At 44.7% G+C, this 25,713-nt stretch overlaps 1 protein-coding gene and 4 non-coding genes across 5 annotated transcripts in view; 2 read left to right on the top strand and 3 right to left on the bottom strand.

Annotated features, from left to right (window-relative positions):
* The first annotated feature begins 10,092 nt into the window (after positions 1 to 10,092).
* TRNAR-ACG (transfer RNA arginine (anticodon ACG)) lies at positions 10,093 to 10,165 on the top strand. The gene has a single exon. It is a non-coding gene; the product is annotated as a tRNA-Arg (tRNA).
* A 3,523-nt stretch (positions 10,166 to 13,688) lies between these two features.
* Positions 13,689 to 13,779, bottom strand: TRNAY-GUA (transfer RNA tyrosine (anticodon GUA)). The gene is given in 2 exon segments: positions 13,689 to 13,724; positions 13,743 to 13,779. It is a non-coding gene; the product is annotated as a tRNA-Tyr (tRNA).
* A 1,796-nt stretch (positions 13,780 to 15,575) lies between these two features.
* TRNAR-ACG (transfer RNA arginine (anticodon ACG)) lies at positions 15,576 to 15,648 on the bottom strand. The gene has a single exon. It is a non-coding gene; the product is annotated as a tRNA-Arg (tRNA).
* Positions 15,649 to 15,908: 260 nt separating this feature from the next.
* Positions 15,909 to 15,999, top strand: TRNAY-GUA (transfer RNA tyrosine (anticodon GUA)). Its single transcript is given in 2 exon segments — positions 15,909 to 15,945; positions 15,964 to 15,999. It is a non-coding gene; the product is annotated as a tRNA-Tyr (tRNA).
* Positions 16,000 to 20,861: 4,862 nt separating this feature from the next.
* The window catches only part of DNAJC5B (DnaJ heat shock protein family (Hsp40) member C5 beta), a 38,463-nt gene continuing 33,611 nt past the window's right edge, over positions 20,862 to 25,713 (bottom strand). The window contains exon 4 of the mRNA XM_036406987.1: positions 20,862 to 20,956. Coding sequence (XP_036262880.1) covers positions 20,862 to 20,956 — 95 coding nt within the window. The remainder of the gene's footprint in view (positions 20,957 to 25,713) is intronic.

Genomic DNA, 25,713 nt, shown 5'->3' with positions numbered 1-25,713 from the left:
CACCCTGCTACCTCCAGCAGCTCCCCACACTGCTGAGGCTGGTGGGACTCACCTGAAGGCTTCCCACAACATCCCAGCTGTAGGAAGAGGACAGACCTGGTGGGTGCCCAAGCAATACAACATCCAAACAAAAACGAGGTTGCTGTCTCCAATTCTGCCCACCCAAATATGAGACTTATGGCAAAATTATGATGCATCCTTCCCCTCTTCCCATACTGCTACGTCTGCTTGTTGTTCTGGCTGAAAAGATTTGCATTTTTAGCCAAGCATGCCTCGGGGAGGCTAGGGGAGGTTCTCCATCAATCTCACCTTTTGTCTGTGCCCATTTACCCTGCGTGAACAGTCCCTCAGGAGCCGGTGGCAAGCACCGGCATTCCCAGGTTACAGGCGAGCATGCTGCAGAGGCTCAGATTTCACTTACATTGACAGCAACTTCATGAGCCGACAAGCCAGCTATAAGATGAAGCCCTCCTACCTATACAAGTGCAAACTGCAAATCATATTTTGCATTTCATGATTTTATTGTGATCAATATACATGTCATGATAAATACTGAGACTACCCTTGTGTGTGACTCAATTTATGCAGCCAAAGAAAGCCCCTGCAACAGAGACAAGTGCTTTCAGAAACACTTGCCTTGAGACTGACATTTTTTCCATTCAACACACACACACACACACACACACACACACACACATATATATACATACATATATAAATCTGTCTTTGTATACCTCATACGTGATGACAGGCCATATGTGGTCAGTATTTGGAGACCTTCTAAAAACAGTCTGAGGGTTGGTTTCAGAGCTCCTGGAAAACAAAGACCAGCACAGGAGATAATGACATCTTTAGAAAGTTTCTTTTGCACATATGAAATCACAGCAGAAGAGGAAAGCTCAAAGCATTTCCAAGGGTGAGTCACTGGGAGCACATCAAATGTATGGGGCATGAGACTTCAGGAATCAGCTACAAAGACCAGACAGAGGGAGGCTGTCTGCCCTTTTCTTTTTAATAGAGGATGGACACTGCCCTGAGCTGAACTGTGCTCAAAAGCAGCCCTCTCTGGGTTTATCCATGCTCAAGAACCTTCTACAGTTTGTAGTAAACCGGGAGAAACATGGGATAAAAGGGTGTATGAATTAGACAATAACTTCTGTTCCAAATTAATCAGTGGTACCAACATAAATTATAGCAGATAAACCTCAGAGATTTGGCTTAAAAGACCCTGAAACAGTGAGAGTCTGTGGACAGACTGCAACAAGGACTCATTCCTGCATGCTGTAGTGCTGCCATCATTGTGACACCAAGACATGAGGTCACTGCCCCACATGTCTGCCTGGGAGAAGGAAGATCCTTTGGTTTCCTTCTGCCCTCCAGCAGTGCCAGCAAGCCAGAATGAACCTGTCACCCAGCTTTAGGGGACACAGGGAAACAAAGCCCTCTTGAAAGAAAGTCCTGGTTTCCTCAGAGTCCTCAATATCAGGATGAGAAATGGTGCTCAGGCCACACCCTTCAGGCAGGCAGGGTGACCCTGTGAGGTGATTAACATGAGGCATTTACCATGTTCCTTGCAGTTATCATATTGTCTAAAGTCTCAAAATCAGTGAGCCTGAAAAGACCAGGTGTAGGATAACAAACATGAGATGAACAGTTCAGTACCTCCCCAAACCACATGCAACTTTACAAACCTGGAGATTCCCAAACCATTTTCCCCTCCACACATCACTGCTAGAAAGAGATCCATATTTCACAGCCAAGGGATAAAAGTATGTCCAAAGGACTGGGGGAAGTATTGCATGTGGGAAATAATAGCACTGCACTACTGTCTACCTAAAAATAGGTCCTTTCCAGGACTAGGGACAAGTTTCACAGATAACAGGAACAGGCTTGCTTTTCCACACCCCCAAACCTACCCTGCAGTGAAAATGAGACTTGAAGAAAGGAAGGGTATAAGTAAAACAAAAACAGCTAGAAAATGGGGAGACCACACCAGTTAGAAAAGTGGGGAAATCCCACTTCCTTTTGAAGACTAAGCAAGCAAGTACTTTACTATTTTAACACAACCCTCTGCTTTTCAAATGCACCCCTGACCCTTTCCCTGCTACTTTGCTATTGCAGCATGCCACGAGAGCCTGTTTGTAAATCATGGCTCGATGTCTCCCCTACAGCAGAAAGGTGGGAATGGTGAATCCTCCCTAGGTACCTGCATTTTGTGGAGTAACAAGGATGTTTGATTCTGGAATGCAGGAGGTGACACAGCAGGCGCAGTGCTACGGGGCCTCCTAAGCATACCAGAATTTAAGGAAAAGGGAATTGCAGAGCTTTAACGATAGGAATTTTGACTGGGTGACAGATTTGTGTTCTGCTCTGGACATAACAGGCCACAGCACCCCAAACCCCACTGCTGCAGCCCTGGCTCTGTCAGTAGGAGAGTGATGTTCAGTAGAGAGGGATTTGTGTTTCACAGCACAGATCCAGTTCAGGCTTCCCAGCTGGCACCAGCTCATCACTTCACAGGGATACAGCCCTGTCCCAGTGTCAGGTTTCTCCCCAGCCTTGGTCTGCTTGACATAAGCCACTCTTGATGCTATTTCAGTATGCTCTCCATTGCTCAGCTGGCAGAGAAGAGGAATGCAGATAGTTTTTTTCCAGAACAATGCTCAGATCCATAGTTCAAAGGAGACACTGATTTTAAGTTTGTACTCAGCACAAACTTTATACCACATCAGAGACCTGCTGAGACTCCGTCCCAGCTCCCTAGGATGGTCTAGGTTATGTTCTCATCCAACCCCATCTTGAGGGTCATTCTTTCAGGACAGAATAGAGATTCAGTGCTTGAAGACAAATGGTCAAATATTTCCATATTAAAGCAAAAGAAAAATACTGTGGGGGGGGGCAGAAAGATTTTCACACAGTAAGTTGCTACCAGAACCAGGAAAGTGTCTGTTTATCAAGTGGCTGGTGTCAGAGGTAACAAATGTTCTTAGGGTTTTTGATTTTTTTTAATTCTTCTGTTTTCCTTTTATTTCCTTTTGCTATATGCCCTGCAAATGGTTTCAAGGCATATAGCAAAACCAGCATGACTCTTCATTCCTGAGTACCAATACCTTTTTTTTCCCTTTGAAAGTCAGATAAGAAGAGAAAGTTTTCCTTTTGGCCATTTTCCAGTCAGGTTCTTTCACCCACTCCTTTACATGAGATTTTTGTGAGCATAGGGGAGCACAGCAGTTGAGAGAGAGATGCAGGCATTTGCAAGGAAAACAACAGGAAAAGCCTTCAAGCCAGGCACTTTTAGCTACGATCAGAAATGCCATCCACTGTGACATTGTGTTCACTGTACCAAGCAGCAGTTTATTGCATTAATGTCCTTTTGAATTATCACTTCAGGAAGCATCTCAAGCATGCCGGCCCATGTCCACACACGTGGTGTTGCATCACCCTCTCCCCACACCAGGCTGTTCCCTAGGAGTCAGCCCTTCTGATTCTGGCAGAGTTTAGGGAATGCAAGGGAAGAAAGGGTGCATAGCAAGTCCTTTCACCATAGCATAACTCAGATTTGTGTGTCTTCTAAAAGGCCTTGACCTTGCCACAGAGGGAGCAGCTTTGCAGTAAGATTGGTGTTTTGCCTGTGCTGACTGAGGATGCACATCTCTCACTACACAGTTCTACCCTCTGCAGTCAGGATTGGGCAACATGAACCAATAGTTCACGGCAACAGACAGCACCATAATTGTCTGATATGATGATCTGGGTGGAAGACAAAGAGTTGGGGCTGGCTGTCTTCCCCTCCTTCCAAAATTCTCCCCCTGATGTAGGAAACAGAGCTTGTCATCAGCCTGGAGGGTGACCCCCTGTGACCCCAGTCATCAGCACTGAGGGAGGCTGTTCCAGCATTGAATGTAAGGGAAGGTGTGCTGCTGTGAGCTGAACGTGCTCCTTTGTTCCACCACTGTGGTCAAGAAGCTGGGAAACAGGGCTCACTCCACATTCCCTGTCACTGCACCCTTTGGATCAGGAGAAGACAAGCTGGAGAGAGAACAGACATATGCAGGGCACAGGGAGGGCTGTGATGTGGTGGAAAGCAGAGCCAGAGCTGCTGTGCATTTCCATTGTCACAGCATTTAGAGCTGCACTGCTAATGGAGCCTGCAAGCAAGGAGAGGTAGTGTAAAGACAGAGCCTCTGATGGATCTTCTTACTGCAAGTTTTGCTGCCTCATGTCATTTGTGTTGCTCTTTTTATAATGCTGTGGGGTCAGATCCCTTCATCTTTATCCTGTTGTAGGTGTGCACAAAATTTTAATTCAGATAATCCTTAGGTAAGAGGTGACAAGCTGGAGCAGTACCTGGCCTTGTTCTGATGCTTCTGATAATTCCAAAGCCTGTAATGCAAACACGAGATGGGTGATAATAGATTTATGTAAGAGTAGACTACAAATCACATCTCTTCCAGTTACCCACATAGCATGGCCTTGGTGCTATTTCCATCCCTAATCAGTGCTATGAAGCCCTTCACAACAAGCTGGCAGCTTTGCAGGAGCATTGTTTTGTGCACAAATTTGTATTCAAGGCGCCTTTTGGGCCTTGGTTCCCCATATTCCACAGTGATACAGCTGCTACTTGCCATCATGCTGCTGGGACTGGGGCTGCTGTGAGATCCTGCTGGGAGTTTCTCTCAGGACTGCATCTCTCATCTTTTGATAGCTCAGCTCCCAGGGTAGAGGGCTGCACTGTTTTCAAAGGAATCCTTAAGTCACTAGCTCTAATTAGGGCTCAAAGGAGAGGGGGATCTTGGCAGGGGAGGAAGATTTTTACTCATCACTAAACTTCTTATTGTACCCCTGACAGATACATTGAGGAACCTCAGGAGTCATGCCCAGAACCTTTGTCTCATTCCACACCAGTGTCCACAGCTGCCTTTGCCAGCAGAGGATGCCTCTGCTATCCCTGACCTTCATCAGAGATATTCACCAGGGACCTCATTTCTGCAGCCAAAATGGGACACGCATGGCTATTACTAACCTTTAGCATTCCAGAGAACATGGCAAGGAGCCTGACATGAGCTAGGTGGTCACAGAGTAACAGTTCACTGTCCCCTTCAGCTAGCAATGTCAGCAGGCAATCAGTAACACTGAAATCCCACTTAATCCAGAAGAGATGAATTAAGAATGGAAATAAAATAATTCATCCATGACAAAGCCATTAATATCCATCCAAAATAGATTATATTTATGGAATACTTAAAAAACTATACCGGCTCCTACCCTTGCTGATCTTAATTGGCAAGACCTCTCACCCATCATCAGGTGTTCAGGTGATATTCTTGAAAAGGGGCGATGCTTCCTTAGAAGCCTTCTCTGCATGTAACATCAGGTTGCATTCAGTGGGGTACTCCTGATATGGCAGGTCTCATAACTAGTCCCTTGGGCTCCTGAAATGTGTCCAGACAAGATGCTTATTCCTAGAACTGAAGTCATGTTTCATACCCTTTCAGGGAAGTATTTCCCTTTAACAAGCCAGGTGTCCTCCAGTCAGGCAGGAAGAAGGTGCCAATTCTCTCATCCTTTCTCTGGTGACTTGTTTATATGTTCCACGTGAAACATTTTTTATACCTGACCTCAGAAGGTACATGGAGATGGAAATTGAAAAACAGAACTTCTCAAGGAGCCAATGGGGAGAGCAGGAAACCTTTCTTCATCTTGGTGTTCTCATTTTCAGCCCTTCCCTCACTTTACAGCTTTCTTAGGAAAGCATGTCCAGCATGTGGGAGGCAGAAAGAGCCTCTTGTCTCTGACCTAAGCCTGGTGTTGTCCCCCCTCCTCCCTCCACTCCAAGTGCTGTAGGAGTCAAGCAGGAGGGCAGAAAAGTGCTGAACCTTTTCTTTCCAGTTTAGGGAGGAAACTGTGCGGCCAGCTGGCTAATGGGTATCTCTGTGAGGTCCCTGTGTGAGGCCACTTTGTAAGAGTGGCAGGAGAATGTTTGAGGGAAGTGGAAGATGCAAAAGGAAAAAGACACAAGAGGATAAGGAAGGAGACTGTGTGTGCATGCACAGCAGTAAGTCCCAGGATGTAGTCTGCATTGAACAGGTCCTTTAAAAGTGATTTCTCAAGCCCAGCATAATGCCTCCACCTCCTCTGCTACTTTGCAGCACCATAGCATCCTGCTTCTCATCCTTCCCACATCAACCTTTATCCTCTTCCATGAAGGGTTGAACTGTCTGACCCTCTCCCTGAAAAGACAAGTCCCATCAACCAGGGAGCAGCCTCTGCTTGAGCAGGCAAGGACTGTTCCCCTTGCTTCTGTTCCCAGCACTAGCTTGAAGCAACAGATCCCCTCCAAGCCAAGGCTGACTAGGCTCACACACTTTGCTGTATTCTGGTTTTGCCCACCAGAATAATGACAGCAGGTGGGGCAAAGAAGAGATGTTTACTTCATTACAGAAGAAAAAACAAAAAGAGAAAAAGAAAATTGAGATTGAGATATCAAATTGGCATTGAGATATCAAGCCAGTGCCTTTCCCATGACAGCACTCAGGCTGAGCATTGGAGCCAAGGTATTGTTAGCTGGCCAGGTAATGCTAAAGGAGTGAAATCATCCTTATTTTTGCCAAGAAGAAAGGCCATCCTGTCTCTTGAATAGGGAAGAAGTTGGAAGAGCTCTATCCCAAATTAGTGAAATTCTCAGGATTGGAAGAATTTGGGGATTTAGCGCAAAATTTTTTAGAATGTGAGAAGTGCTTTGTTCCCCCACAAGGAAAAATTTCTTGGTCAACACAGCCTGAGGTGTGAGGTGTGGAGGAAGGTAGGCTGTCTGCTCCTTAGTGTGTCAGGAGGGCCTGCAGCAAAATGCCTGGATATGAGGGAACAGCCTCGCTGATTTAATCTTCAAAGCCAGTAAATGAAGCCTGGTTTTCTCTCATTTCCCCACCTACCTCTTTTATAAGTTTATCTCTCTTGGCAACTGAGTATATGTTTTTATTTTCTTTTTGTCTTAACCTGTCTTGCATTAAGTATGATTTCAGTGTAATTGGAGACTAATGACTTGTTCCTTGCCAAAGGATGTGGTAAAACTCCACGTAGAGCTTGGGGCACCTTACCAGCACTCTGAGTTGCCAGCTTGTTCTCCATGATATCCACAGCATTGTGTGCAGATATCCACAGCATTGTGTGCAAACATTCACAGCAATGTCCCTTCCTTCAGCTGCAGCCCCCATGCTCTGCCCTGGACAAGAGTCAGGCAAGGAGAAGCATGGAAGCATTCTAGAAATGTATTACCCCTTCTGATTTCTAGGTCTTACATGTATTCACTCCCTTATTTGTCCACTAGCCTGATTTCCCAGCTCTGGCTCCAGCTTTCTTTAGGCATTTGGAGTGTTTGTTATGACCAAGGCTTTGTCTCAAACCATTAGTTTTGGCTGCAGCCCTCGCTATGGCTCAAGCAGGGCCCATCTCACTGGGTCCTGCTATCAGAATTGCCAGACACCAATTGTTTTGGAATGCAGGACATGCTGCATTAGCCAAAATGGAGCAGCCTTGTTTGCTCAGAGAAATTCTGTTGGAACTACATGGAAATCCAAGAGACTACCCTTCTCTAACATAATTTTTCATCCCATCACTGCAGGAGGGGTAGCATCCCTGGGATCTCTGAGCTCATGGAAGCCCTCTATCCTGCCTAGCCTGGGCATGCAGTGGATCATCTCTCTGGCTGCCAACTGGAGGAATAGGTGTGAGTCCAATATGCCCAAGAAGAAAAAGACAACATCTCCACCCCTGCAAACTCTTGTTTACAATTACACCCTTCCTGTTGTTATACACCCGCCACCCATTTGTACACACTCACCCCCTTTCATTCACTTTGTGGTTTTCCTGGTTAATTCAGGGGAAAATAAAACACATTTGCAAGAGAGAAACTATTTGCAAGTCTTTGCTTATGAAGGATATGCTCCTTCCAGTTTATCCCCCTGCACTAGCCTGAGGCAGTCTGGAAGAATTTGACCTCATCTTCACTACCCACCTTACTTGCACCTCCCAAAGTAAAGTGAGAAAGGACGAAAATGAAGAGAGATTGGACTGAATAACAGGTCTAAAGTGAGCTGTCTGTGGACACAGACAGTGGCTCTACCTCTCACCTACTGAATACACTCCCCACTTCTCACTCCTTGCTCCCACTCCATGCCTTTTTCTTCATTACCTCAGCACAACCCTCCTCCTCCAGGCTGCAGTTTGGCAAGCTTCTGCAAGAGGCTGAGCTGCCCTGGCCAGCAGGATAGAGCAGCCTGGGCTTCTCAGGCAAGGTGTGGTCCCCTCATTAGCACCATCTGAGCTGATTCACTTCACTGACCATTGGAAAATTACCCACCTTGTTGGATTGTCATGGTAACTCAGGTGCCTGGAGTGCCCACACACAACTATAGCTAGATCAAAGCAAGCTCTGTATTTCAGAGCAGTGGAGAAGAGGGGGGGAGGAGTGGGACCTCTTTACTTTGGACTAAAGAGCTGCCAAACTGGCTCATCCTCCTCTAAAACTTCATCCTCAACTTCCTTATTGTTATCCAGAACATAATTATTACCTTCAGTACCCCAGAAGATAATCCATTATTTGAAGGAGCATTCACAAGCAAGTCAAGCCAAAAGCCATCACTTATCACAGGAGTCAGGCAAAATCACTGCTGCCAGGAAGGTACAGTAGCAGTGCATGTTCACATAGGGTTGTGGTAATTAACATCTGATTCCAACAGCTCCCAGCATTTTCTGTGGCAGCAGGTTGCATGAATCCCATCCTGCTTCTAAGGAATGGGAAAAAGTGCCATTCATGTTCTTTCCCAAGCTCCCTAACATACAATAGTGGTTAACTGTTTTGGTTAACTGTTTTTAACTGGGTTTGGTTTTCATTGGCCTAATGAAACTAGGGTTGAATATGCAGACCTTTTTTTCCCAGTATCATGGCTCTCTCTGGTACAGACCTGTTTATAAAAGCCTGAATGGACAACTGTCATCCCAGAACTCAAACATCAAACAAAGGCTACCATGGGAAAGAAGCTTGCATCTCACTGACATCAAGTTATTATCAGTGGTGGATCAACACATTTGACTGTCACAAGGTAAGCAAAGGGCTCAGAAAAGCAGGCAGCAAGTGTCAGGAAGAGGTCCTTAAGCTGAATCCAAAATGTCATAAATCACCGTCTCTTCTTGGAAAAGCAAAATCTATTTTGTGTGTGATTGATGAGTAAAAACTGGAAAACAAGTTCTGTGACCTTGTGGTCTTTGTGGAGCATATCAAGTGACCAAGACCACACAGCCACTTCTGTGAAGCACCAATGTGATGCTCTGTAAGAATTCAGAGGCAAAGCCTGTTCAGACAGTTCAAAGAGCATTATCTCTGGCAGCTGAGCTGCAGAAAAAATTATGGGGTAGAGACCAAGAGTAATTCAGAGGTCAGGGCAGGAACCAACATGTGGACGTTTGTCAGGTGTGTTGTAACAGGAGAGGTACTGATGTGACAGTGGCATGAGGGCTGCCTGGAAGATGGGGTGCTGATGCTGGCTGCCTTCAGAGATGCTCTTATCCTTCAGAGCAAATCAGCTCTGTGTCAGTCCCTGCCCTCCAGGCTCTGTCTGTCTGACCTGGGGTCCTTCCTGGAGGCAGGGCCAGGCGTGGAGTGAAGGCTGGTCTGCTGTGGAGCTATGGAAGCAGCAGATTCCTGCTCCTTCTCCCACCAGCTGGGACTCCTCCTCCAGGCACCAGGGGAACAGGCAGGCTCTGTTGGCCCAAATGGCTGCTAGGGGCAGGCTGACAACAAGGGCATGACACATCTGCCAGAATTTGGGAATTGGATGACATTATGATGTTTTTCCTGTTTTCCTTTGAGCATAGATATTGCAGCAGGTGACACAATGGGACTTATTCTCAGCTTGGACTTGCAAAGTTTCTCCTCACAGTGAAGCAATATCAGGTATGGAGCTTGGACACGGATATTGGGATTTCCACTGTGCAACCTCTGCATTTTGGTGGTGCTGAGCATCAGAAAGAGCATCTCCCGGGTCCCTTTGGGAGATTATAGCATCACCCTCATGAGGGATCAGGAACAGCTGGGGGCCAGTGGCGCAATGGATAACGCGTCTGACTACGGATCAGAAGATTGTAGGTTCGACTCCTACCTGGCTCGTTCTTTTCAATTTTACACTATTCTACTCCTTCTCGCCTTCCCAACCCCGATCTTCCCCCAGCTTCCCACCCACCCCAGCTGTGCATAGGTGGAGGGAAAACTACGAAGCTTGGGTAATTAAAAACAAACAAACAAAAAATCTCAACAACCAAGCAGTTCAAAAGATGGAGACGTGATTTTGTGTTCATTTATTTTGATACCCACACATCCTGCTCATTTTGCTTGGGAACTTTCAATTGGGTCAACTCCACCTCCAGACTTATTTTTGAAAAGATGTTTTTACATGGATCTTTCTCAACCCCACCGGGAACTTCCAATATTCACATCTATTCCCAGCATCCTCCAGTTTTCTACTGTCACACTCCAGCTTGGCTGACCCTGGAGGATGCTCATTTATCCAACTCCTCCTGCTGAAACAGGGCAGAGGAATGTGCCAAGGAGAAAAAAATCATGTCTAAGTGCCCAGGATGTGAGCTGGGAGAGCTGCTGATAGCTGGGTAACCCTGAAATCCCACTTAGCTCAGGTGAAGAGGAGGTACAAAAAGAAGCATGTATTTACAATATTCAAAATACATACACTGACAAAGAGCCCCTCAGTAAAGGAATAATAAAGTTTCAAGTACTAACAAAATCAGGAAAGTGCTCTCTTGTTTCCAGTGGTTTCCTACCTTTGCAATCAGCAGAACATCTTCTCTAGTGCATGTGCCACATATCTCAAACTGCATCCATCAGGAAGCACCTTGTTATGCAGGAACATTTTCACCAACTCTCCTTTGAAGTCCTTCAGGCAGACTGAAACTTTTTACCCTCATACTCCTATGAGATTTATTATGTTTTCCCTTTCTCCAGTAAAAGTGACAACTTTTGTTTGAAATACAAACAAACCTTTTCTTACAAGACAGGTCCTGAAAATTTCCTTTCTGTTGCAGCAGGTGTTCCCCTCTGTACCCATCAGGCTATTTAAAATCCCCTCATCCCTTGATTGCCTGAAGTGTCCTACTCTCGTAACCAATGTATCAGAGTGAAATGTTGTATGATTGGGGTTCTTATAATCTCTGGCATCTTCCATTATTAAGTGATAGAAATGATTGAATAGACTGTACACACAGAGCTCGTTATTGGCCCTTGCTGGAGACCAGATACAAAAATATTTATACACTTGCAGGTGACTGTCAGTATTAACTTGCACCTACATGAAGTATTTCACAGGTTACACTATTAAGCAAGCACTGAATAGTTTGCTACTGTAGTGAAAAGCATTTAGTACCTTTAGATCCATGAGCATGTCCTAGAAGAATGGGAAGCTGAGCCAAAAAGTCACATGAATGTAACAGGCTGTAGCTCATGAGGCAGAATAGGTGCTTAGCATAAAGGAAGTCCTGAGACCAGGACATTTTGTGAGGGTTTTTGGTTTTGCTCTTTTTCTTTCCTGGCTTTCATTATCCCTCAGGAGTATTACACTCTTACACAGAAATGCATGTCAATACTTTCTGAGTGGGTGGGAAAGAAAAAATATCTTAGAGGTGGAGACAAAGGGAGAAAAGAGATGATCCCTTCTCTTGAAGAAAGTCTGTGCATGCTTTTATTTTGGAAACTATCCTTTAGGAGAAGTGAAAAGAGTTGCCACCAAATCAGTGAAAAAGAGCAAATGAGTATAGAGACGTATATATAGGAAGGGGTGAATCTTGGGAATAAAATAAATCTCTGGCCCTAAATAGAGTCTGTCCCACACCAGGGAATGGCACAGGGATGTGATTTTGGACTGTGGATTCAGATTTGACTGCTAGTGAGTTTGAAGTTGTGTGGATAACAGACAGCTAAGGAAATAGATGTGTTTCCTCAATTTGTGCTCACTGAGGTGCCTCTGTTCCCTAAAAGGCAAGTTTTCATGCCTGGGTTCCTCATGGGACAGCTCCTGAGAGGGATACACTGCACCATGCTGGAGGAGAAGGGAAGAAAATGTTGTTGGTGGTGTCTGTGTGCGTGTCCACACACATGCACAAAAGCACACTAATTAATGAAGGGGTATCTGGGGCCAGGGACAAAATGCACAAAGAGAAGCAGTGTGCAGGTCTGACTCCTCCTGAGCTTCATAAATCTGTTTCCCTGCTGATAATCTTGCTTGTACGATATTCCCACAGAGAGTGGGTCTTCCTTGCTCTCGTATCTGAAATCTATCCCAGAGAAACACTCCCACTCAGAGAGAAGACTCACCCGAGCTTCTGTTGAAGGAGAAAACTTCACTTCCATTCTCCCCCTGCTATGCAGACAGATTTGGACACTTTCAGACACGTTTACTCTCTCCAGGAGCTGCTGCCAAGCATGTTTTTCTGCACCCCACGTAGCACCTGTAATGGAAAAGAAGACTTGAAGGAAAAAGGAACAATAGAAGACAGGAGAGAAAAAAGCAGAGTATGAGTGCTGGCTCTCTTATTAACTATGTCCAAAGCAAGCCCATGTCTGTCTGCATTAAACCCCTTCTGTGTAAAGACCTCTATGACCCCTCTCCCTCTGCTCCACATTCTGCTGGAAGATCCCATGTCACCCTTTTTGGCACATCTAAAGAACCAAACATCACATCTGTTGCCTTAAGTCAAGAGACAGTGGAGGACTTTCATCCACTCCTATCAGCCGGGGTGCTCACAGCCCTCCTTTGTAAGGATTATCTGGCATCACAGAAAGCCCAATCAGTACAGATTGTTTGGCATCACATAAAGCAACATGCAAAATGAGGAGAGACTGTCCAGAGTGGAACACAAAGGATCACCATGGGAAAGAAGACCTAACAAAACTAGCTAAGACTGAACTAAGTTATTTTATTAATTATTTTTGGCTTCATATACAAGGATCCTAAATATATGTTATTAAACTGAGATGGGATCTCATTAAGTCATTCATATAAGTATCTTAGAGGTGGGTGCCATGAAGATGGTGCCAGACTCTTTTCAGCAGTGCCCAGTGACAGGACAAGGAGCAATGTCCATAAACTAAAATTCCAGCTCCATAAACAGAAATTCCAGCTCAACATGAGGAAGAACTTCCTTACACTGAGGGTGGCAGAGCACTGGAACAGGCTGCTGAGGGAGGTAATGGACTCTCCTTCTCTGGAGACACTCCTGTGGATGCATTCCTGTGTAAACTGCTCTCGGTGACTCTACCCCCCTCAGCAGGGGGGTCTACAGAGGTCCGTCCAATCCTAACAATTCTGTGGTTATGATATTGTGTTATCCATTAAAACTCATTAAAAATAATAAATAATAGTTTTATATCAAACGTAATAATAACTAATATTTTTATGGAAAACAACAAAGCACTTCCAAAAGCATCGCTGCAAGACGTGTATCAGTATTTACTGCAGGGCGGCTATTTCTTTGCAGTGTTTTCTCTTTTTTGTTTCCCCTCAGGAGAGAATAAAAAAAGGTGAATTGCTGGCGTATCACACGTGTTTGTAAACGGCTCTAGGAGCGTCTTCCTGAGCGGGAGCGCGGCCGCGCTCCGGTCCCAGAATAAAAAACATACTGTCTCCTTCGAGCCGGAATCGAACCAGCGACCTAAGGATTCCCGTGGGGCGCAGCCTCTACAGTCCTCCGCTCTACCAGCTGAGCTATCGAAGGGACATGGCCGCCGCCCCCCAGCGGCCGCACAAGGCACCGCCCAGCCCCGTCCCGGGCACAGCTCTGCGCATGCTCCCGGCAGCCTCGGCCCTCACGAGGGAGAGAGGCGGGAAGGGGGGGTTCATGACTGGGCAGCGGCCGGAGCTGGGTCAGGGAGTCAGCTAATGGCGCCACTAACTCTCCACTTCTACCTACGAATGTGGAGAGTGGAGGTCTGACTCTGCCTGGGCCGTGTGTTTTTTTGCCATGCGTCGAGAAGCAAAAGCAGGGCCCCTCACAGCAACACACACACACATCACTTCCAGGTGTTGGTAGCACTCATGAGATACCACAGTTATTTATTCATATTCCTGTGAACCACTTCTTCTAGGACATGTGAATGCACACACTGCTTTGTCCAGTTCTGTGGGATTCAGCACAGGAAAGACATGGAGCGAGTCCAGAGGAGGGACACCAAGTGATCAGAGGGTAGAAGCAACTCTCCTATGAAGTCAGGCTGAGAGAATTTTGGTCGTTCAGCCTGGAGATGGCTCCCAGGAGACCTCAGAGCACCTTCCACTACCTAAAGGGGTTCCAGCAGAGCTGGAAGGGACTTTTTCCACGGGTGTGTAGTAACAGGACAAGGGTAATGGCTTTGAACTGAAAGAAGGTGGGCTCAGACTGGATAGAAGGAAAAATTTTTTTACAGTGGGTTTCATGAAAACACTGGAAGAGGTAACCTGGAAAGGTGGCAAATGTCCTCTCCCTGAAAACATCCAAGGTCTAGGGCTCTGAGCAACCTGATTGAGTTGAAGATAGCCAGTGCCCCTGCTCATTGTGGAAGGTTGGAAGTAGGTAACCTTTAAAGGTCCCTTTCAACCCAAACCATTCTGTGATTTGATAACTGGCTACTCTGAAGCTATGGTGTGCTCTTCAATCTAAACATTGGGAATGCCTTCCTTGCCTCTCCTGCTTGCAAACTCTTCTTCATACACTGCATAGCCTTTATGTAAATGAAAATGTTTGGGTTTTGTTGCAAAATCACACACTTTTCATGCAACTGCACAGCACGGATCTTCTCGCACTTCTGAAGACTAAGGGATAATTAGGATGTAAACAACATTCCTAATTACAGCAGGGTTGCTTGCTGCCTTCAGAGACCTCCTGGTGGTTTTCTTTGATGTCACCTGTGGGAGTAACCTCAGAATGTCAGGCCAATGTGGAGTACACTGCTCTGCTCCTCTCCCAGGGCCAGAGGGTTTCTCCCCTGTGTAATGTAATGGTGTGTTAATCGGGGTAATTTGAAAAAAAAAAAATTGAAAAATTTAAGCCTACAGTGGTGTTTTGCTTTGGAAAACACAGCACTACCAGGCAGACAAATGGGGTTAAATCACAGAATTCTAAGGGTTGGAAGGGACCTTACAGATCATTTGGTCTGAACCTGCCTGTCAGGGACAGGGACACCTCCCACCAAGATACACTTGTCTTGTTCAGGCTTTATCAGGCCTTGCTCAAGGCCTAATCCTGATCCTGAACACTGCCAGAGCTGGGAGCCCCACAGCCTCCCTGGGAAACCTACTGCAGTGTCTCACCAGCCTGACAGCAAAGAATTTCTTCCTAATCTCTAATCTAAATTTCCCCTCTCATTTTGTACCTGCTGCTCCTTGTCCTGTCACTCCCGTTCCTGACGAAGTCAGGATGATGAAATCAGGTGAGAAAAAGAAAAGAGAAATCTAAGAAGCCAGGATGGTGAGATCAGAAGGAAAACCATGACCCCCTCAGCGCGCGATCACGGCTAAGAACAAAAAAAAGCAATGCGAGCCAGGCAGGAGTCGAACCTACAATCTTCTGATCCGTAGTCAGACGCGTTATCCATTGCGCCACTGGCCCCACATGTAGCAGGGCCTTCCCCACTGTGTTGTATATCCGAGAGCAAGGGCGCCGCACACGCCCCCCCCCCCCCCCCCCGCATCCCCGGGCACCCCTCACGGCCCGGGTCCCGTCCCGCCCTTCTGACAGGGGGCGCTCCCGGCCTTCCCGCCCTGCCCCGCGATCGGCCGTAGGGCCCGCCCGAAGACACTGCGTGCTGCGCATGCGCGGGGCGGGCCAGCTGCGATCTTGGTGCGCGGCGGCGAGCTGAATGGCAGGTCCCTTCGATAGCTCAGCTGGTAGAGCGGAGGACTGTAGCGGTTACGCCCCGCGGGAATCCTTAGGTCGCTGGTTCGATTCCGGCTCGAAGGAGACGCTTAGTTTTTTTTTTTCTCCCTTCCATGCAAACATCCTCTTTAGCAATTGTCTCTTTAGCCTTTGGCAGATACAGTTGCTTTTCTAGAAGAGTTCCAGCCGCATCGTAAACCGAGCCTGTGCACTGTGTCTCACTTTCAGGAGCGACTGTTCCTGTGGGAGCAGAGAATGCTGAGCCTAATGCAGGACTGCCAACACCTCCTGAATTTCTAAAGGAAAACAAGATGTGTGCTCATACTCCAACGTGTCACAAAGCAAGTCAGTGCAGGAGGATACCGGCTGAGATCCCTTTGTGTCATCGCAGTTAATTAGGATGTTGAAATTCCAAAGGTCATTTTTCCAAGTCTCCTCTCTTCCAAATGTCTAGACACTGTTTTTACAGCATAAGGCTGTATCTGCACATACTGCCACAAAAGGAACACATTTTCTTATCCAGCCAACTGAAGTGTTCAAGTCCAGGCTGGACAGGACACATCCTTGCCCATGGCCAGGGGTTGGAACGGAATGATATTTAAGGTCCCTTCCTACCCAGCCCATTCTAAGATTAGCATGTACTGACTCTCGCCTTTAGCTGAAAATTGTGTGTCCTTACTGGGTCTATCTGTTATAGGTGTCAGCTACCACACCTATAAGTTGTCCCATCTTACTGTCTTCCCAGCCCTGGGACAGGTGAAACTGGCACAAAGAACTAAGTCCTCTTGTCTGAAACTCTCTACCCATTCATCTCTCAAAGTGAAAGGAGAAGCCAGATGTGATGAGAGAGCTGACTTCAGTTTGTGGAGGGAAGGAAAGGGGTTGTGGTCATCTGTGGTCTTTCTCCCTGGTTTGTAACAGCACACTCTTTTCTCTTCTACAGGAAATGATAACATAGGAAAAAATCAGTAATTTTAACTGTGCTCAGTTTAGCATTCTTCTTCAATTCTTTTTAATGATTTTATTCTACAAAGAGGCAGATATGTAATTCTTTTTGACTGCAATCATATTGGTATTCATTCTTATACAAGGTAGGCAATCAAATTAAGTGACATGCAATTATGTTTGAAGTTTTTTGTATTAAGCATTGTGGCTTATCCCACAAACTTGTTGTGGAGAGTGAAAGTGCACAAACTGCCTAAATAACTAGTTACATGGTGGTACACCTAAATCGTCTATGCTGCCTCTTCTGTTTGGAGTTTTGAGTGAATCTGGGTATATGTTAATATCTAAGCACACAAAGGAACAGATCTTTGAGGATACATACAGCCAAAACAGCTGCTCCTTGTCCATTTTTCAAATGCTTGGGCTTTTGTGGTCACAGAGGCTGAATACCAGCCTAGTGACAAATATTCCTGTCTTGTAGCATGCCCAGATATTCTGGCACTCTGTGCTGGCTCTTGAACAGATGCAGAGTGAGGTGCTGGATTTCTCAGGAAGCCTGCTGTTGTCCTCAGCAGCACCATGGTTCCGCTCTCTGCACACACCTTTTGCAGGGGAAAATTGTTCCTTAGAGATGCTGATTCCAGTGAAACTACTGTGTTACATCACTTTGTCACACTGATGATTTCTTTTACAAGCATTCTGCATTAAGTAAAGGATTTACAATGTGAGGCCATGGGTCTGGCTGCTTTGCATGGGTGGGCACATCTGCTGCAATCCAAGAGCAAGTTCCTCTTCGGGGAAACCCTGAGCTGTCATTTGACACTTGCCAGGGAGCAAAGCCATAACTTGGGCCAGCTGTCTCAACAGCTTCTCTAGCTGTTACTGGAATTAAGTTGTTGATAGTGTGGCAAGGTAAAGGGAGTGCTACAATTCATGCATACAACCTTTATTAGTCAGAGTGATTGACAGCCAAGGTAGATTTGAATACATGGAAGTTTACATATAAATAAATGTAGCAAAACAGAAATAAATCAAGAATATGTACATTTTGACAAGACTTCTGGGTGTGCAACTGAACTGTACACAAAAGCAGATAATGTTAGCATGTGTTCATTTTAGGAACGTTTCTGAAAAGCAAACAGAGTAAAAGCACATTGAAGAGCTAAGTCCTGAAATCCTTCATCATTCTATCTCCACATGTCCTCAGAATACTGATCTTCACATCAATGAGAGACACAAATGCTTTGGTACTTTAAAAACTAAGTTACCTATTTGAAATTAAACCATGAGTTCAGACACTCAAATCTTTAAGCTGCAGGTCCTGGACAACCCCCTCAGAGGCTTGGTCACAGGTTTCTTCTGAGATTTTTTGCTAACTGACATGTTAACTAATGCATTGTGGCTCTTCTGTACAGAGCCCTGTGTCTGTAAAACATGCAGCAGCTTGTCCATCTTTGCTTCACACTGTGAGATCCAGCCATAAATCTTTCCCAAGAAAAGGCTCTCATTTAGAAAGTGTAAATAAGAACCACATGACTTGTGGTACATCTCAAGCCCATGGAGAAAATTTCCTTGGTTTTGGTGAACTTTGGCGATGGCCCTCTAGACCCATCAGAGGTGTTGCGTGTGAAAAAAATTCCCCAGTTGCTTTTGCTATTATGGGATTTGCTTCTTCCTCCCTAGCTTTGGGCCTGCTCTGTAGCTGTTGTTGAAATCAAGGGTGCAATTCCCAATGACTTTCATGGGAAAAGTAGGATGGATTTCATATGGGAAAGGATTCCACGTATAAAACACAGCTTTACACCAGACTTTTCTCCCCGTGCCTCTTTCAGCTCTCTGGTGGAAATAGTCACTAGGTAACATTTGGACATTTTCACACTAAATTTCCCTACCAGACAGTGAAACTTAGGAAATTACTTTACCTGCAGATTTGTTATGTACTATGTGCTCTCCCTACTCCTTCACTGGGGATAACATCCTACGCCAGAACAAACACCCTGAAAAGGGGAATAGTGGAGAAAGGCAAAAGAGGAGTGCCCAGTCTCTGGGCTCTGCCCATCTCACAGCACTCCAGAGCTTTCTGATCCATCCCCTTGACAGGAAGATGTGCAGCACTGGGCTACCACTGGAAAGACAAGCCTCTGGGGTCATGCCTCCTCAGTGGCAGGATGGTGGCACCTGCCCCCTCTCCTGGCACTGATGGGTTGGATGGGCACATCCTCAATGGGCAGGTAGGATGGTGGTCTGGAATTATGTACACACAAGTGGTTTCCAAAACCATTGCAACTGAGGACAAAGAGGAGCCTGTGGGTAGGAGGGAAGTGAGTGCCTGTGCACTCTGGTCATGTCAGCATCTTCCCTCATTTCTGAAGAAGAAAACCAGGGCCATTTCTGAGGGCAGTGTGCATGTTGGCCGTCCTCAGTGCCTGCGTCCAGGGAACAGATATATAACTGGAACAGGAAGTAATGGTTTTGAAAATATCCTTGTGTGATGGGACTTTTTAAGAAACATTGAAAGTAGTATGTCTTGACTTTGAAGTTACAGCTGGTTCTATAAAACACATTCTTTTCCCAATATATTTAGATGAATGACATTTGATGTCAAAAGTGAGAATAGAAGGAAGATAATAATGTTTCACAACTCTGGGATCCAATTTTAAGAAAGGGAACAACACTTTCAGCTAGTTATATATTCACAAGTCTGTATAATTTAGTGGAACATTGTGACCCCCCCTTTAGACCACAGCATGCAAAAATAGCAAATACACAGAACTGACAATGATTGATGTAAAATGATCAATAAGGAGAAATTCTGCTGCCTCAGGCTTAAACTACTATGTCAAATCAGTGAGGTGCTAAGCTTAAGATTTAAGAGGTATTCCTTTAGCTCTTACAAATTAGTGGCCTAAGTTCTTCATGCTTCCTTTAGCCATGCCCACATGTATCTCCACTGATTTGTGCAGTGGTGCACCTGAACATACACCTCATTCCTGCCTCTTTATTTAAAATTATGCCATGTGCTCTTAAAGCCCCTGTGCCCAGAAGGGAGGTTTCAGTCTTACCCCAATGAGCTGCTGAGGAGGACGGTCACTCCTTTGCTGCTTGCTTTCCCTGCCAAGTCCTTGCTGCTCCCACAGCCCCAGTGCCTGTGCTGGTGTGGTGGCTCCCAGCCCAGTGCCAGCAGGGCAGCAGGGCCACGAGCCAAGGGCACGGTGCAGTGAGCCAGCTGGCAGAAAGCTGTTGGCTGGGAACCAAAAGGAGGAGCTTTGCCACAGGCCCCTGGGAGGAGGAGAGAGGCTCTGGGACAGCCCAGGGTTTGTCTCATGGGTTTGCAGCTTTTGCTGGGGAAGATACAGAGCCTATGTGTGCTTCTGGATGAGGCTCCTGGATTTGGAGTGACCTGCGCTGTAACAACCATCAGAAAAATCTCCTAGCACTTTGTCTTGGCTCAGGATTTATAACTGCCAGAGCTGGGTCCCAGCAAGCCACTAGCTGCCCTCCAAAGAGCACTTCTTCTCTGGGAAGGAGAGCCCCATCTGTCGTGCCAACAACTTTCTCTCTGAGACCTGCTAAAGAGCACTTGTGGGGCTCCCTCACAGGAATGTTTCCCGTCCAGCAAAACTGCTGCATCCAGGGAAAGTTCCTGGGGCAGGGACAGCCAGTGTGTCCATAAAGGGAGTCACGACTGCGTCTGGGAGGGGAAACTACAGATGCAGGCTGGGAGAAGGCCAGCTATCCCAAAGGAAATATTATTAGAGGAAAAGACAATTTGAAGCTGTGAGAGACCAGCATGCTCTGTACAGGCCATGGGTATATCCCTACACAGTGCAGGTATCAACCTATTGGAAGTAGCATAGAGCCAGACTCTGCCTTGGTAGGAAATTACTCTCAGGTTACTTTTTATTAGCTTAAAGACAACTGTGAACACAGGCTGCAGGACTTATCTCATGTTTTTCTCACTGTGAGAGTCAGTGAGAAGCTCAGCAGGTCCCTGGCCTGCCCTAGGACTCAGTGTGGTAGCTCCGGTGGCTGTCCCCAATCAGTTGTGTCTTCTCAGTGACGTTAGTCGGCTGAAGCGTAATAGGAGTTTCTCCATCTAAATTGGAGAGGACAACAAAGATTACTTTAAGAACCCTTCACTTGCTACCAAAGTCAGATTTCTTGTTAGCACCACAACATTTCATTTGCTCTTCTGGTTACAGCTGTGTGGATACCAACAAGGTGACATTGCCCACACCAAGCCTACAAATGCTCTTCCTCCTAGTCCTCATACAATGGCAGATTTCTGGGTGTTGCTGCTGCTGTTAGACTGGACATTTGCTCTGCCTGGTTCTTGGCAGAGCTTGCAGGCTAAAGGTTCCTGCCTGTTCTAATAGCAAGTGCTTGTTCCTACAAATGGCTGAATATAATCAGAGCTATTGTGAGTCAGCAAGCACTAACCTTGACAGTGTTTGTGAAAATGGGACAGAAATGAGTCTTGAAGAAGGCAGAGTTAACAGTAAAGAAGGAGGAGAGTTAAAAGGAAAAAATACGTGAGCAGTAATAGTAATACACTTGAGCGGAGAGAAATCATATCTATCCTGAAAGCCAGCTAGTTAAATAAAAATGTTAAATTGAATTTGAAGTCTTATGTAATGTATATGCAATAGGACTCTGGGAATTACTATTTTAATGAATTTGGAACTGCCAAAACTTCATATTATCACTCTATAAATCCTTACTGCTGTGTACTTTCTCACTCCGTGCAAGTTTGTATTTGCTTTTCCAATATATCTATAAAAATTCATTTGTTGTAGAGTGGAGGAAAGTAGAAGTGAAGTCTTTACAGAGTTTGATGGCTACTGTGTTCCGTCTGATAAAGAACAAGGTTTAGAAAGTGCAGTAAGCCAGCTTCTTCTGGGCCTCTTTCCAAGCCACATGTTTTTTGGAGGGAGGGAAGTACTCAAGTCTCAGAGACTGACTTTTACAAGTTCAGCCATCTTAGTGAAATGTTTCGTATGAAAACTTTGGACTGTCTATATCTTGATACTAGCAAAGTCTTCACAGTAATCAAATACAAATTATGACTTTTTTTGCCAAATGACCAAATGTTCAGGGAAAAAAATCTCATCTGACATTTCCTTCTGTTTACATGACAGTTGATGGGATGAATCATGGGCAAAAGATGTAATGTACAGGAGTAACTTAACCCAGAGCAGGAATCTAATTGCATGCCATACGGCTTCCACTCAGTGGGGGTAGAACAACTTTGACTCTGTCAAGGTGAAAGGCAAGAATGATTAAATGCCAAGCAGCTTCTCTGTATGGGCAATTCCATATTTAGACACAAGGTCAAAGACAGACGTGTTTCATAACTTCTAAAAGTCTATGAGTAATTAATGCTTTGAGCTCAGCTCAGGCTCATATTAGTTTGGCAGTTCCAATCCATTTTTAAGTTGCTGTGTGTTTTCTAGATTTCTGAGCAGCATTCTCTCCCACCCACTTCTGCCTCCAAGTTGTTCATTTTCTGGAAGATTGTTGATGGAGGGCAGAGATTAGCAGTTCATTTTGCTGTGATACCCAGGTGTGCAACAGGAGAGCAGGACCCACTGCAAATCTGTCGCCTTGCCTCCAGCTGATCTGCAGATAGCTCTTAGCTGACACCCTCACCAAGCATTTTGCTGCTTGGACCCTTCTAAGATTTATTATAGGGTTTTTTAGCAGAACAGGGACCCATAGCATAATAAACTGTACAAATATAGTCTGCTAATGGCAAGCTGCAGAATGGAGGTGAGGCAGAATTCACAGTTTAAACTGCCTTCTATAGATAGCTCCTGCTCACTGTTCGCCTACATTTGTATCATATGGAGTGTGGAGGAGACAATGAAGTGATAAAAACTTTTTGCTTCTGAGTTGGGAAAGTATTTTTTCTACTCAGCTTCTTTTATTCTTGTCCTTTTTTTTTTCTCTCCCAGAATTCATTTTCTGTAAAATAAAAGTTGGTCTAGAAATGCCTTGCTTTGTTCTTACAACGATAACCGAACAGGAGAGAACAGACCTGCCAAACTGCTTTGAGTGCATCATTACAGCCTGAAGTACAAAGGCAATCCAAATTCCAATGCCACCTCCTCCGGGAACACAAAAGTTAACAAAAATTTTGCCATCAACTTCAGTGGAAGCAAAATCTGTCAACCTGCCCCATGTGTGTGGGAAAGTGATGAAGTGTTGCACGTGTCTGTGCTGCAGACAAGCGAGTGATACTTCCCTCTGCCAGTGCATTTTGACAGGTTACCTATAACAACATGGCAGGATACCACAGATTACCTTATTTTGCACCTTTCTAATGTCATGTTTGATCTGAAACACTAAAAAATGTCATCTTTAAAATGTAGTAGCACAAACGAAACATTTAATTTTTCGTTTTCTGCTCTATATTAGGTCAGAGTCCTCTGGTACAAATCAATAGTTATGAGGAGAAATCCTTGTAAGCTAAGTATGTGCCAGGGCTTGCAAGCCCCTAATTTCCTTTAGTTCTGATGGTCATCTTACCCCTGGAAATACATGCTGTAAAACAAGGCTCTCAAGGGAGACATTGAACTAGCTGAGCACTAGAACTAGTGACATTTATTTGACTAAACCCTTTTTCTAGAGGAATATGAATTCCCCTAGATTTTTTTTTTTCTGGAGAAATAGAAAATCAACAGAATTGAAGCCTTTGGCATGATTATGTTGATTTCAGTGGCAACTCACTTTGCTCTTACATTTTAAGGAATGAATCACTGAACCTTTGGTCTCACACCTCTTTCTTTTTCACTAATAATTATGTTTTATGGTATGTTAGTATGAGGAATGAAATCAACTCTGTAAAATGTTAATTTTGTTATTGAGAAATGTGAGGAACTGAAAAATTATTCTAGTCATGCCAGTTTGACATGGCAGTTGAGGTCTAAATCTCAAGTCCTTTGGGCAGTGCAGCCAGCAGCAGGCAGCTCCCATTGAGCACAACTACTAAGGGCTCAGTCTCAGAGCTTTGTAGCATCAGGAATTTTGATGCTTTATCAATGATGCATTCCTCAGAAAAACAATGGCTGATTAAAAAAATATTTGGATAGTTTTTAGTGGGGCCTTAGCTTGAAAAATCTACATTTGACCTCAGTAAGAAGTTCTGGTTAGCAATACTGTAGATGCTGGGGACAGCAGGAAGCAGAGAAATTAATTACTGGCTGGAATGCTCAGTCTGTGCTCAGAGGGCATGCAAAGAACTCGGATCCTAATAGAATCTCCTCTTCCAAAATTAAATCTGCTGCACAAGTGATTCTGAATTACACAGTTTGTTTCTGAATTACATACAGGAACATTTCTATTATTTACCTAAAGGAAGGCATGAGTATTAATTTCTATGGCTCAACATTCAAAAAAGCCCAGTCTTTGCTAGTCTAAAAGTCAGCTGTGTCTTTCTGGCCAGCATGCCTGAAGTTGGGATGACAAGGGAAGAAGGAAGGGAGGCAGCACACTTTGATCTGGTTGTCATTCTTTTTTTTTTTTCCTAAATGCATAGCCTGTTTTCCTTTCAGCTGCAGAAAAGATGCTCGTGCTACTCTTTGTCATAAAGCTTTTATTTTATTCCTTATGTGTTGATCTCTTCTAAAATAAAGAGAATTCTGCTTTACTGAGACTTGCTGGTTTTGATTAGGAGGAAAATGTAGCCAGACTGAAGAGGAGGGTAGGAAAGGTATAAAGATCTAGTTTCCTTCAGACCCTACCTATGTATTTAATACTGTCTTCCAAATACTTAAAACATGAAATTCCATATTATGTTATTTTTTCAGACTGGTACTTTGCTAAGCATTTAAAATTAATTTTTAATTTGGTCTCAGTGGGACTCAGTGGGAGTAAAGGGATATCAAGGGGGCCTAAAATTAAAGAATACCAATACCTTCTGGTACCTGTGCCAGAAAGAAAGAGCACCAGGGAATTTTGTTCTGGATTTTGAGGGAGAATTAAAATAAATATAATCCAAATTAAAAATAAACAAATTAAGAAAATGGGCAGAAATTAAGCATTCTGATTCTTCAAAGGTCCATACTTCTACTTTAGAATTGGCTTTGGTATCAGAGACTCATGAAGAACAAGACCCACTTTAGATTTGCACTTTTCAGGTGCCTAATGTTTTAAAGTTTATTAGTTTTGTCTCAAGGTATTATGGTTAAAAATACTTCTGTGTTGGGAAAAAATACTTTCCCAACTCAGAAGTTTTCACAAGTAGTTTTTATTGCCTTTGCAGAGACTGATTAAGTATGATCAATTTTTAAGCTGACTGTGTTTACCTTGATATGCCTCTAGGCAAAATCAGTTTAAAAACACCACCACACATTGGCATAGCAGTTATAAAAATAGCATTTGTTTCAACTACTACAAGTGTTTTGTTACATATTTGTGGAAGGGTAAATTTGTGTGAAAAGTTGGGAGGGAAAATTTTCTTACTGCTAAGGGAACATGACATTTGCAATCTGGCAGTGCTATTTTAAGCATAATAAACATAAGAATATAACAGTAGAAGATCTTCCATAACAATGGAAGAGAAAATGAGTGAGCTGACTTAGGTCCTTCCTAATAAAAAACCCATAATCTTAATCATAGTTTATGTACATTTGCAACTGAAAAGTGTCTCCAGTCCTTCCCTGGTACCTTGGGTTCTTATTGCTGGAGCAAGGGTCACTGCATCTCTCACTCTGTACATATCTATCCAGTTTGAGATGTTTCTGCTTCCCCTGAATATGAAGGCAAAACTGCCCCACTTTGGCACACTGGGACAGGACTCTGTTCAGAGCATGTATCCCATACTAGTGTCAAATTATGAAAACATCCCCATCA

This window comes from Molothrus ater, chromosome 1 (genome assembly GCF_012460135.2).
Source record: "Molothrus ater isolate BHLD 08-10-18 breed brown headed cowbird chromosome 1, BPBGC_Mater_1.1, whole genome shotgun sequence".
Lineage (NCBI taxonomy): Eukaryota > Metazoa > Chordata > Aves > Passeriformes > Icteridae > Molothrus > Molothrus ater.
Note: the sequence above shows the minus strand (reverse complement) of the source record. Positions and strands in the feature narration are given on the sequence as shown.